Source organism: Vipera berus (assembly GCF_964194415.1).
Source record: "Vipera berus genome assembly, chromosome: 1".
Lineage (NCBI taxonomy): Eukaryota > Metazoa > Chordata > Lepidosauria > Squamata > Viperidae > Vipera > Vipera berus.
The window spans coordinates 279,169,821-279,182,384 of record NC_138202.1 but is presented as its reverse complement, the minus strand read 5'-3'; the positions used below and the strand labels follow the sequence as shown (position 1 = coordinate 279,182,384).

The 12,564-nt window shown below is 37.8% G+C and overlaps 1 protein-coding gene across 1 annotated transcript in view; it reads right to left on the bottom strand.

Annotated features, from left to right (window-relative positions):
• IGF2R (insulin like growth factor 2 receptor) overlaps window positions 1–12,564 on the bottom strand; it is a 100,632-nt gene that overhangs the window by 20,026 nt on the left and 68,042 nt on the right. Inside the window, exons 28-35 of the mRNA XM_081338775.1 lie at window positions 12,083–12,216; window positions 10,991–11,088; window positions 10,224–10,360; window positions 8,337–8,527; window positions 7,641–7,767; window positions 5,655–5,780; window positions 4,103–4,374; window positions 606–806 (exon numbers count right to left, since the gene is read on the bottom strand). Coding sequence (XP_081194901.1) covers window positions 606–806; window positions 4,103–4,374; window positions 5,655–5,780; window positions 7,641–7,767; window positions 8,337–8,527; window positions 10,224–10,360; window positions 10,991–11,088; window positions 12,083–12,216 — 1,286 coding nt within the window. The remainder of the gene's footprint in view (window positions 1–605; window positions 807–4,102; window positions 4,375–5,654; window positions 5,781–7,640; window positions 7,768–8,336; window positions 8,528–10,223; window positions 10,361–10,990; window positions 11,089–12,082; window positions 12,217–12,564) is intronic.

Here is a 12,564-nt window from a genome sequence, read left to right as displayed (position 1 = left end):
TAGTACTGCGAAAAACATAAGCAAGATCAATGTGCTTCTCTATCTGAAATTACTATCCATTTAGCATAAAATGGCCCAAAGAATCAGAAACTATACATTTCAAGTAGTCTGACTTGGTTTGACTTGTTCTGCTTTCAAAATCGTGTTAGTTTTAAATAAGTAAGCTGCTTAAAAGCAGTCAAAATGTTTCTTCCTGTTTGTATTGAAGACTGAAAGAAGTTGGACTGCTTTAATGAATAATTACATAATCTTTACTTGCCCTAAGGTTGTAGAACTTGCCCATTTTTAAAGAGATTTTCCATGATATGGTTTGAAAACAAATGAAATGTTTCCTGAAATTTGGCACGACTTTATGACAGTGGATGTGTCCCAAAGTGAAGTAGGAACAGATATTTGTCCCTCCTCCTTTCAATGTTTTATACTATGTCAAATGCTGAAATTACTTTTCCAAACAATTGTTTGGAGAACATGAAGTCTCCAAAGAACTGGGCTCTTAAATAATACATTACTGTACTAAACCAGCTTATTAGGTATATCAGGTACTCATTCTAATATCCTGTTGTGAAAAAGAGGAGAATTTGCTACATGCTGATAATAATACTTACTACAGGAGAGCCATTAAGTGGGATCATGCACACAGCTACTCCAGCTGGACACTTGATGATGGAATTTAAAGGTTGGCAAATATTTATATAGAAATCTGGATTCTGGTCAGAAAAGTCATCAAATATCTCATAGGCACTTGTCCAATGGATTAAAGGGGAAAGGTCAATTGTTCTGCTGCCATTGGTAACTGAGCATTCTGCCTGTGGGCCGGGGAGAGAAAATTCACAGATCAGTAGAAACAACGATTATGAGCTATGTGACAGACACATATTAGAAAAAAGGACACGCATTTTTCATTTATAAAAATTGGGGGGGGAAGAATTTATTACAGTAGGAACTTTTTTTAAAAAAAGAAAAGGTTGTCTTGTATTATTACTGTTATTATTAAGGAACTATGAAGGAGAAAACATCACCAACACTGAGAGGGCAGGCTACTACTATGTTTCCCTGAAAATAAGACCTAGTCTTATATCTTTTTTGGCCTCCAAAGGAGACATTAGGTCTTTACTTACACCAAATTTACTTACGGGAGCACCTGCTACCGGCATCAACTTCCCTTCGTCCAGTGCGCTCCCACAGAGAGGGCCTCCTCAGGGTGCTGTCGGTCAGAGAGTGTCGACTGACGACCCCCAGGGGGAGGGCGTTCTCTGTGGGCGCGCCAGACCATTGGAACCGTTTACCGGTTGAGCTCCAGACGGCTCCTGACCATCGCTCCTTCCGCCGTGATCTAAAAACTTATTTATTCGAATCAGCTGGCCTGGTCTAATGGGTTTGGGAATTTTAATATTAATTTTAATTAATTTTATTGTAATTGGGCTTAATATTTAATTCTATCTTAACTTTTGTACACTGTATTTTTTATTGTATTTATTGCCTTGTACACCGCCCTGAGTCCTTCGGGAAAAGGGCGGTATAGAAAATAAACTATATTATTATTATTATTATTATTATTATTATTATTATTATTATTATTTTAATTATTATTATTTTAATTATTAATTATTATTATTTTCAGGGGGTCTTATTTTTCACCCTGTCTCGCCTCGTCCAGCAGAAGCCCATGTGGCCACTGCTGGCCCACTTCTTCAGGAAAGTCCTCTGCCAGCGAAAAGGAGGCCAGGAAGCAACACGTCCTGAGGTAAGTGGGTGCGGGGTGTGTGGGGCAGCTACACACACACACACACACACACACACACACACACACCACCCTAGCTTGATTTTTTACACATGTGCCTCGCCCCACTTCGTGCAACCAGATGGTGGGATGGAGTGGGTGGGGTCTTAACTAGGGCTTATTTTGGGGGGTAGGGCTTATATTAGGCACACACATAAAAATCAAGCTAGAGCTTATTTTCGGGATAGGTCTTATTTTCAGGGAAACATGGTATATATAAACTGTTCCTTTCCAGCACCGAAGATGTTGCCTAGCCAAGTAAGGAAATATCTGCACAGAAACAACAGAGAGTCAACTTGTAAATGTTAACTGCTAAGAAGATTAGAAATAATTAATTTGCAATCTTTTTTTAAAAAAACTTTTTTTACTTTCTCATATTTTTAGCTTTCCACTTGATTTTTTTCTTGTTAGTGTATGAGCTTTTCTCTTTTTACAAACTTTTAATAAAATTATTAAAAGAGGAAAAAAATATCCAGAATGTTTTGGTTGTGAAGGTTTACAGATGAATCTGCATTGGGTGAATAAGGGAAAAATGGATGTATGTCACCACTTACCTTCAGCAGCTTTCAGCATGGCATAGCAATAGCACCTAGACTTATATACTGCTGCATAGTGCTTTACACTACTCTCTGAGCATTTTAAAATGTCAGCGTATTGCCCCCAACAATCTGGATCTTCATTTTACCGACCTCGGAATGATGAAAGGCTGAGTCAACCTTGAGCCTGTCAGGACTGAAGTCCTGCCTGTGAGCAGTTAGCTTGCAATACTGCATTCTAACTACTGGGCAACCACGGCATAACCCACTATTCCCCTCATTTCCTCCCATTCCCTAATTTCAAACATTTATGTTCCAGCACGGCATACAAAAACAGCTCACCTGCCCTTCATCTCCTTCCTTCCTCTCCCGTCACCTGTTGCTGATATCCCAGTATATCTCATACCTCCAGACTTCCCATTCTTCCCAACACCTTTCCTTCCTCCCTTCAAGTTGTCCTTCATTTTTCCCCCCCTTAAATTCCATCTGCCCTGGATAAAGTAGCCTGACTGCAAAACCAAACAATACACATATGTGAATATTTTGGTTTGGACATGGACTACACCAAACCAGTTGCTGGAATTTTCTGCGCATACTAGTTACAACACAGAGACTAAATACAGACAGGATGCTATTCAGGGACTTAGTTGTGAGATTCTGTGCTCTCTTCTTCAGCCTCATCTCATTAAACTCATAAATGAATTTGTTCTATCTCCTCCTCCTCCAATTATTCTGGCTAAGATGAAATTTAACTGTTTTTCAAAATTCCAAGTGCAGTTGTTGGGTTGTTAATCATTAGGGTAGAATAGAATAGAGCTGGAAGGGACCTTGGAGGTCTTCTAGTCCAACCCCCTGCTCAAGCAGGAGAACCTATACCATCTCAAACAAATGACTGTCTAGCCTCTTCTGAAAAGTCTCCAGTGATGGAGCACCCACAATTTCTGGAGGCAAGCTGTTCCACTGGTTAATTGTCCTCACTGTCAGGAAGTTTCTCCTTAATTCCAGGTTGCTTCTCTCTTTGATCAGTTTCCAGCCACTGTTTCTTGTCCTGCCCTCTGGTGCTTTTGTGAATAATGTGAACTCCTCTTCTTTGTGGCAGCCCCTCAAATGCTGGAATACTGCTATCATTTCTTTTCTTTAGACTAGCCAAACCCAAGTCCTGCACCCGTTCTTCACATTTTAGCCTTTGATCATCTTAGTTGCTCTTCTCTGAATTTTTCCCAAAGTTGTGATATGGTGACCAAAATTGGCTGCGGTTTTCCAGATGTCTTACTAGGGTTTTGTGTGATCTTGATTCTTTGCCTCTGTTTATACAACCCAGGATTGTATTAGCTTTTTTGGCGGCGGCTGCACACTGCTGGCTCATAGTCAAGTGATCGTCTACTAGGACTCCAAGGTCCCTCTCACAGTTACTGTTTTTGAGCCAGGTCTTGCCTAATCTGTACTTGTACCTTTGATTTTTCCTGCCTAAATGTAAAACTTTGCCTTTCTCAACACTGAAATTCATTTTGTTGGATAGAGCTCATTGTTCAAGTTTGTCAAGATCTTTTTGGATCCTGAGTTTGTCTTCTGGGGTGTTCTGTACTAGAGTTGGATGTCTTTTTGACAGAAATTTCAAGTGATCTCATAAATACTATATTACCTCTTTTATGCTCAATAGGAATAGCTTATTTTACTTCAACAACTTTTTTTCCAAAACTAGAAGATTTAAACTTTTTTTTTAATCTTAAAATAACCAGGTCATTTTAGATTAAAATTAAGTTAATAAAATAGACAATTTGCTTACCACTCTTTCTTCTTCACAGGCTAAAACAGTATGCCAAGAGAAAAAATAAGTGCATGTTTTCTCATCAAAAGAAAGGAGAGCCGGCTGGCTGCCAGGGCCAGCATCCAATCTGCACACAAAGGTGAAATAGCTCATATACTTCAAATCAGGATCTGCAGGACAGGATTCGCCTTCTTTGTAGACAAGTTTCAAAAATCCATCTTCATAGGTTAATGCTTTGCTTAGTCGCCCAGCATTAATTGATCGCTGATGGCCATCCGTGACACAAACTCCTATTAACAGATTTAACAGAACAATGCTAGTCTGTTTGTTTTTTTCCTGTTTCCTTGTTTTTGGACAGAAGAAATGTTAGGTTCAATACAATTAGTAGGGAGTATGCTACTCTTATTAATAAATCCAGAACAAGGTGTGCTTTCAACATTTTGTTTAAAAAGAGAATTATCTGTTCTTTAGTGCTAGGATCAAGCTGCTCAATGATTCACTAAGTAGTCCTAATATAGTTTTGTTCTTTCAAATTTACTTCCTCGATATAAAGTGGGTAGCACACTAGCATATTATCAAGGCTTACAATGCCTAACAAGAGGCTATGTAAGCTTCTTAATATCAAATAGACGGGACAATGCCTTCACCAGATCCATTCCACAGCATGGTATGAAGTGAACATGCGCCTTTTTCCTCTTGTATCTCATCCTGTTAACAATATAATGAGTGGCTCTTCAAGTATGGCATAATGGTCTTGCTTGCAAAATATAGCATGCATATTATCCAATAATCATTTTACTGCTATCCCAGGTAAATTTTGGAAACTAGGTAATCTGAGATATGTAGCAGGTTTCACTGGTATCCTTTATTTTTTTTTTAAAAAAAAGTTATACGTAGATCACTATTAATGCAAGTTTGAACAGTGCAAAATTTGATTTAGTTTAATTTATAAACTGATACCAAGTCACGTTTAATTCAAGCCAGAATTCAATTAGCTCAAGGCTAGCATATGTGCAGTTAGGTCTAGTACATGGACAGCTGCTGTTGGGGTTTCAGACACCAATTGTTTTTTGTGTAAACTTTTTGAAGAACAACAGAATATAAGAGATAATAGATACACTTTGAATGTAGGCTTATCCTTTTTTACTGTTACACAGTATTTCATTAACAAACATATAAAAATTACATTGATTTTTAAAACTGCCTATTTCCACTGAGCTGGAACCAACTGCCCTACTTCTCATAGAAAAATCACTTTGAATAGTGTGAATTCAAATAACATGACCCTTTTGTGAGATTCATTAATGCACTAATTGAGACCTACCTGTACAGAATGTAGAAAGTGGCTGATAAATTGGATACACTGGGAAAAGCTTACCCCGGGGAGAAGAGCACGCATCATTATCCAGATACTGTCCTACATTTTTATTGAAATGTACTTTACTACATTACTACTGGTACGTCACATATCAACAGTAAGATAGGTTTAAGAAAATAAAGTATCACAACAATCTCTTTCCATCCTATGAAGCTGGGTTCACTATCAGCATCTCAGCAAGTCAAAATTTACCAGTGTCTCCACCGCATGAACTTTTAGGTTCATCACACACACTCAACTGGAGCGTTCTCTGGTTCACAAAATCTAAGAGAGTGTAGCCAGCCTGTCTCTTTAAAGGATTAAGGTCAAAGAGATGACCTGGAAGAAAACAGAGAAAGGAGAAAAAAAGGAATATTACTATGGAGAATATTTTTTTATTAAAACAATCAAGACGCTCAATAAGCTGACTCCACGAGAAGGAAGGACATCAAAAGTTCAAAACCAGTCTAAAAGTCATACATTCAGGACTTTTGACATATTATTTATAAAAATAATAAATATGGTATATAAATAAATACCCACAGAATTTTAACATGGACCATAAACATAAGGGCATATGGGGTGATGATTTGCATCTCAGTATAACAATAAGGTCCACAGAATGAGACCCAAAGCCATCCTGTTACTGTAGTCAAACAATAGATAAAAATATTCATATAATAATGGGTTATGGCTTTTATTCTTTACCAGTGTCCATAGAGAGTCATGATGACAGTTAGGACTGAACTTTCCATCACTATCCAATCCAGTTTTAAAGCATGATGTCACATGACTGCATTACTTAGTGACAGCAAGGACCAATAGAAAGAGGCAGGAAACAAGGCAAGCAGGCCAAGAGCTATGATGGGCCAGGTGATACGTATGCAGGTAGGTGGGCATCATAGATGGGCACTAAGGAGTGTGAGCAAGCACTGTGGAGTATTAAGTGGGCAGTGTCTGAAAAAATGGCAGGAGTGGGAACAACTAGCTATAGTGACTTGCAACCTCCTTCCAGCTTCCCCATTCTCTTTGCTTGTGGGAAGCCGGTAGGAAAGTTACAAATGGTGGATCACATAGCCACTGGATGCTGCAAAAGTTGCAATTGTGAATGACAACATTGCCCTTTTCCTCTATGCAAGCTCCCTTTGAAATTATACGGTGTGCCTGTTTTCCTGCAATCTGATAAAATAGCAAATACTTCCAAGGTTTTTTTAAAAAAAGTGAGAAAAAGAGAACTCTCAATGGACATTTAAATGTGTAAATTGCTGGAGCTCTGATCCTTTTGCTTCACTCTTCACACAGCAGTAGCTATATTGCAGTGCAAGTAGCTTCAAGGAAGTACTTTAATCTATAAAGCACACATCTGAACATTTTACACAGCTGTAATCAATTCATTATTTGGAGAAGAAAAAATGAGCACCATTACCATAAAGGGAATTGTTATTTATGAGAAATGGGATACGTACATCTCAGTCAAGTTAAAAGGAAAAGATTTTAACACATAAAAAATAACAAAGCAGTAATTCACTTCATTAAAAGAGAATATTGATTAATATGGGTATTGTTGTTATAAGTCAGACACACACTAGTTCTAGATATTCTCAACAAAAAAACTACAGAACAATATATATATATAGGGAAAGGAAAGCAGCATTTACCAAATATGGAGAGAAAGTGGAGCTAAAAAATACCAACAGGAGTATGGGTATGAAGACCAGAGGGCAACTTCCTTGCTGGTAAAAATGAGGAATACGGGGATTATTCTAACAGAATTACAGGATAGGAAAAAGCATATTTTTTCTAGATGGGAAGCTAACGAAGTTTAGTTCTGTGAAAAAGCACTTGCTTTCTTTTGCATTTCTTAATCTTTTGTCTAACTTTGTCAATGAATGTTGTCAGAGCTTCCTATGGGTCTCAATGAATATCTCCCAAATTTATTCATGCAACCAACATGCAATATGCCAGAGAGAAAGCAAATCACCGTGTCAGATTCATATAGTGATCAGGATCTTGTATCACTATATGGGAATTGTGCCCTACTCCTTCAGGGCAAACTGCTTCAGTTCAGTAACACCTTGAAAAATATTGAGGATTTTCTAGCATGAACTGCTTGCACCACACTCTGAGACATTTCTACGGCATTAGATGTCAACTCTACTTGTTACATCTCGTCAGCCCGCATTTAGAGAAAAATATTACCTGTACGAGGGTTAGACACAGTGCAATTATTGTGCACATTGCTTTTCAGAGGACATGCAGCAGCTGTATACCACATAAAATTATATTCACAATCCATATGGGCTGTTACCAGTTCTGGATTGGAATTCTGGGAGATAAAAAAAGGAGAATATGAGATGATAAACAATGGTTTTCTCAGTAGTCAAGAAACAACTTTTCCACTTAGAAAAATAATGAAACATGGCAAGCTGGGATCAGTTCATCTTTTTTCAGAGGTCACATAAAAACTGTGACTAATATTAACTGGATAATGCTAGTGAATTTACATTTAAGATAGGTATGGGCATGATCTCCACAGACTTTGAACCGTTATTCCCATCAATATAACCAGCAGTCAGGAATTTTGGAAGTAGCGGTCTAAATTTCTGGAAGATACCTGTTTGCTTATCGTTACTTGTAAGAGTTTTATGAACCAGAAAATTTCACTTTTTTCTCTCTCTACATAATGAGTCAGTGCTGGTTATCTGCTATCTTGCTACCATACCCAAATAGCTGTAGCTAAATAACTTCTTCCTCCTAAGAAATCAAAAAATGATTTATGAAAATTTATGAAAATGAGATCCAAATAAAAACTAGGATTCTAATTCTATGACCATTATTTTAACAGGAATCTATGAAGTGTTTTCATTGAGCCCTCAGTAAAAGAAACATACTTACACCTTTCCTTTCATCACATTTGAAATGGATGGTTGCAGATTTGTTCCGGATATGGTCTTCACACTTCTCACCATTTATATATTTAAGAACAAAAATACCATTTTCCCATTTCAGCCCCTCAGCCACTTCACCTAAGCTTATATACTTAGAACCATTCATTAAGCAGGCTGCAGTATCTGGGGGACAAAAATCTAAATACGGAACAAACAAACAAAAATTCCAGTAAGAAAACAAAAATAATTTAGTATGGATACATATACGCACAGAAAGGGTACATTAAAGAAATAGCATTTTTAAAAATAAAAAAAAATCTGGATCTGGCAAAAAAAAGAGGTTACTTCATGATGAGACAATCCTTTTTATAGATAAGATTTTTATATAGATGAAGTCACTGCTCAGCAACTGTTTGTAGTTAAGGAGAACCCTTCAAAATCTTGTTACAACCTGGTTCCAAAATGATGCCTGCTGCAGCATACTGGTGGTCATTTGCCCTTGCAACCAACTGCAGGGTAAAAGCAGCACCCCAACCCCCACCCCCACCCATCTCCCTGGCTTGCACAATTCTGAATTGACACATCACCACATCTGAATGGTGAGTAGTTGGGTGGCCAATAAATTTAAACAAAGGAATGTCTTTTCCAGAATCTTCATGGCTACAGTAACAAGTGCTACTCTGTGATGTATTCCTTGACTGCTTACTACTTTACTACTGATGGTTGAACCTAGAAGGCGGAAGCTATCCGCCACATCAGTATCTTTACTGCTAACTTTAAAGTTGGTTGTTCTACCTGTTAGCATTTATTGTTCTATCTTTATATTTAAATTAATCACTTTTTCCATTTGGCTTTTCAATTTTATTACTAAGCTTACAGATCCTCTGCATTTTCAGTTATCAAGTTAATGTCATCAGCATAGTGCAAGCTAGCGATGTTTCTTCGTCCAGTTTTAAAACCATGTTCTTTTTTTTTCCATTTCAACTTCCCTTAATACATACTCAGCACACAGGTAGTCCTCGAGTTACACCAATAATTTGGACCAGAATTTAGATTGCTAAGTGATGCAGTCATAAAGTGCAATGTTATGTGACTACATCACTTAGCAACAGCAATCTTGGTTACCCACCCACCCCCCACCCCCATTGCCATCATTAGCCAAGGACCCACCATATCCAAGTCATTCTAGGCTTGGTCCCTTCCCAGCCCAAGCCTCAATTTTTGCAAGGTAAGGGAATGCCTCCCCTTCAACTATCCCCATTTCCACCATTTTTGCTCTTCTGGCTGCCCTGCACTTTGCCTTGTGGTATGGCAAAGAGCCCCAGAGCCACTCAACTCAGAGGCTTCTTGGGGGCATCATGGCTCTGGGAGTGTCAGCTGCCCTTGCAACCTGGCACAAAGCTGCAGCCATCCCATCTCAGACCCAGCTGCAGCTGTCCCAGGAAGCCCTAGCCCAGGGGTAGGCAACCTTGGCTCTTTTATGACTCATGGACTTCAACTCCCAGAATTCCTGAGTCAGCTATGCTGACTCAGGAATTCTGGGAGTTGAAGTCCATGAGTCATAAAAGAGCCAAGGTTGCCCACCCCTGCCCTAGCCTGACCCAATAGCCTGGCACCAAGCTCTTACAATCTGCTGGCCATTGTGTCATTGTCCAGATTTGTATAACTGATAATGAGAATTTATTCATTTACACAGATGGGAATATTTCCTATTTACCAAAAAACAAAACAACCAGATAGCAAATCAGACATAAAAGGCTAGATTTAATTTGAGCAAAATGACTCCCCACAAAGAAACTGAATTATTTTGTTCAGAATCTGGTGGCACATTCAAACTTTTCTCCAAAATTTCCTGCGAAACTTCTCAGTAAATAGCACTCCCCCCAATTCTTACCAGCTCCTAGATGAGGTACTAATGATCTACAGACATTGATATAGTATTTCTGTGAAGAGCTAGTCTTGGAAATAGCCTCCCAGTTTTTCTTTTGTTGGATCAGAGGAGAGAGATCATAGGAATTGCCAGCACTATCTCTACAAAAGGAACAAAAAAAAAAGTTAAACGAACAGAGTAAATACATGCAAGATGTAGACAACTTCTATTACAAAAATCCAAGTCAAATGTTCAAAGCAATTATATTTACATTCACACATTTTGAATGTATGCACAATTCTTTTGAATTCCTCTCTAACTGCAATTCTAATGTGACTACTGACATCCAACGTTCCCCATCACCCAAACTACACACTGGCGCACTAAGGCTAAAATAGACTGGGATCCCAAACCCAAGTTTTGTCCCCAGTTTCTTGGAAAGCACAGCTGCCTGCACAAGAAAATGTAAAATTTCATAATATTAATCTTAGCCTGCAACCCTGACAGGCATATGGGAATATTGCAAGAAAAGACTTAAACGTATACCAGCATTTGTCTCTATTTTTCAATATTACTACTTTAATTAATTCCTCTTTTGTTTGAGTTAGGTCACACTATTAGACAGCACTCAAATGCTGCTCATGTACAAATAAGGCTCTTGTTATGTAGTTACAGAAGAGGAAAACTCATGTTCTCAGAATGTCACAGCAAATAATATCTAGTATGGATTAAGCAACAATAGACCAATAAAGCAGAAAATCCTAAAAACACTCTGGGGAAAGACAACTTACTTATAGGAGCATTCAACAGATTTGGAAGGTGGGCAGGCAAAAGGAGTATGCCATTCGAACATATAGGTGCAATCTTCGGTTTCCTTCAGAAATACTGGCTATGGAAACAGATTAAAAAACCCTGTTGCATATTATAGACCAGACAAACACCATAGCTAAAAAAATATTAAACCATGGATGGACATTTGGAAATCGGTCCTCAAGCTCTTTTGCTCAAGGCAGTAATCCCAAGACTGAAGTCTATTGGGGTGGAAGAAATGAGGCAAGGCCAGAAAAAATGGGCTTGACTCTTCTCACTGTAAACATAGAAAGTTTTAGCAATCTACTATCAAATGAACCAATCCTTTGACAGGCATATCCAACCTTTTGACTTGCCTGGGCCATCCTGAGTGAAGAGGAATTGAACTGGACCATATATAAAATATACAATATATTTAATATATTAAAAGTTTATGATCTTGTGGGGCTGTGTTACTAGCTATTCAGGGCTACATGCGACCAGTGAGCCAGGTTGGACATGCCAGCTTTAAACTATTGCAAGTTTTAATGTTTTTTTTTATTTCCATGCCACACTTATTAGGCTTGCTTCAATAAAATGATCAGAACAGATTTAAATAAGTGACAGCTACTGCAGCACAAAATTAGTGAAAAAGAAATGACAATGATATGGCAAGAATTTATACATCCTATGCCCTTCAAACAGGGTAATTCTTTAAGACAAGCACTGCACAGGACAAAGCTATGGATGGAGTTAGGGTTAGGCCTGGACAAAAGCTACATGTGATTTTCTTTAAACTTAATTAAAACTAAAATGGAATTAACTAAATAGTGAAACTACATATATTTAACATTTTCCCTTCTGATACAATGAAATAAAAAAGGGACTGCCCTTAATCATTTGCATTTAAGGACTCAGTATACATCTTTGTCCTTAATAAACATTTTATCTAACAGGCAACTATCAGGATTATGTAACTGTAATCTCTCACTGCATTTAATTTTTTGTGGTTGGTCTATACAGAGCTTCTTTAGAGAACTGCCAAGCCACACTTAATTATTTTAGAACATATTAAAATTCCCAAGTTTCCTTACCTGCAAATTAGGATTAGGATCACAGTAGAAAAATATGGCTGTTGATCTCTTATACACCTTGTGACATATGTCCCCATCAGTGTAGTTTATCTTAAGTAATCCATTTTCATATGTCAGTTTTTCAGTCTGCAAACCTAGTTACAGAAATGTATATGACAAAATACTGAAGAGAAACTTATTGAAAATTTAAAGTTTTTAAGTATATGTGTGTGGAGAGAGAATGAGCTAGCCTTTGCTGGAAGAAGGTTCTTAAGAGTTGTATTAAAAGACTAATATAGTTATGTTTCTGGGAGAAGAGAATGGAAGTTTAACAATTCAGCTTTAATCACCAGCACACATCCTACAAAAAATTCCAATGCTAGTCTTTACATTAAGTTGAGCAATCACACAAACTACTGCCTGCATATCACTTGTTCAAGATAAGCCAAACACATATCCATTCATTACAAACATAGAGAATACATAAACACAGAGCACTCTCT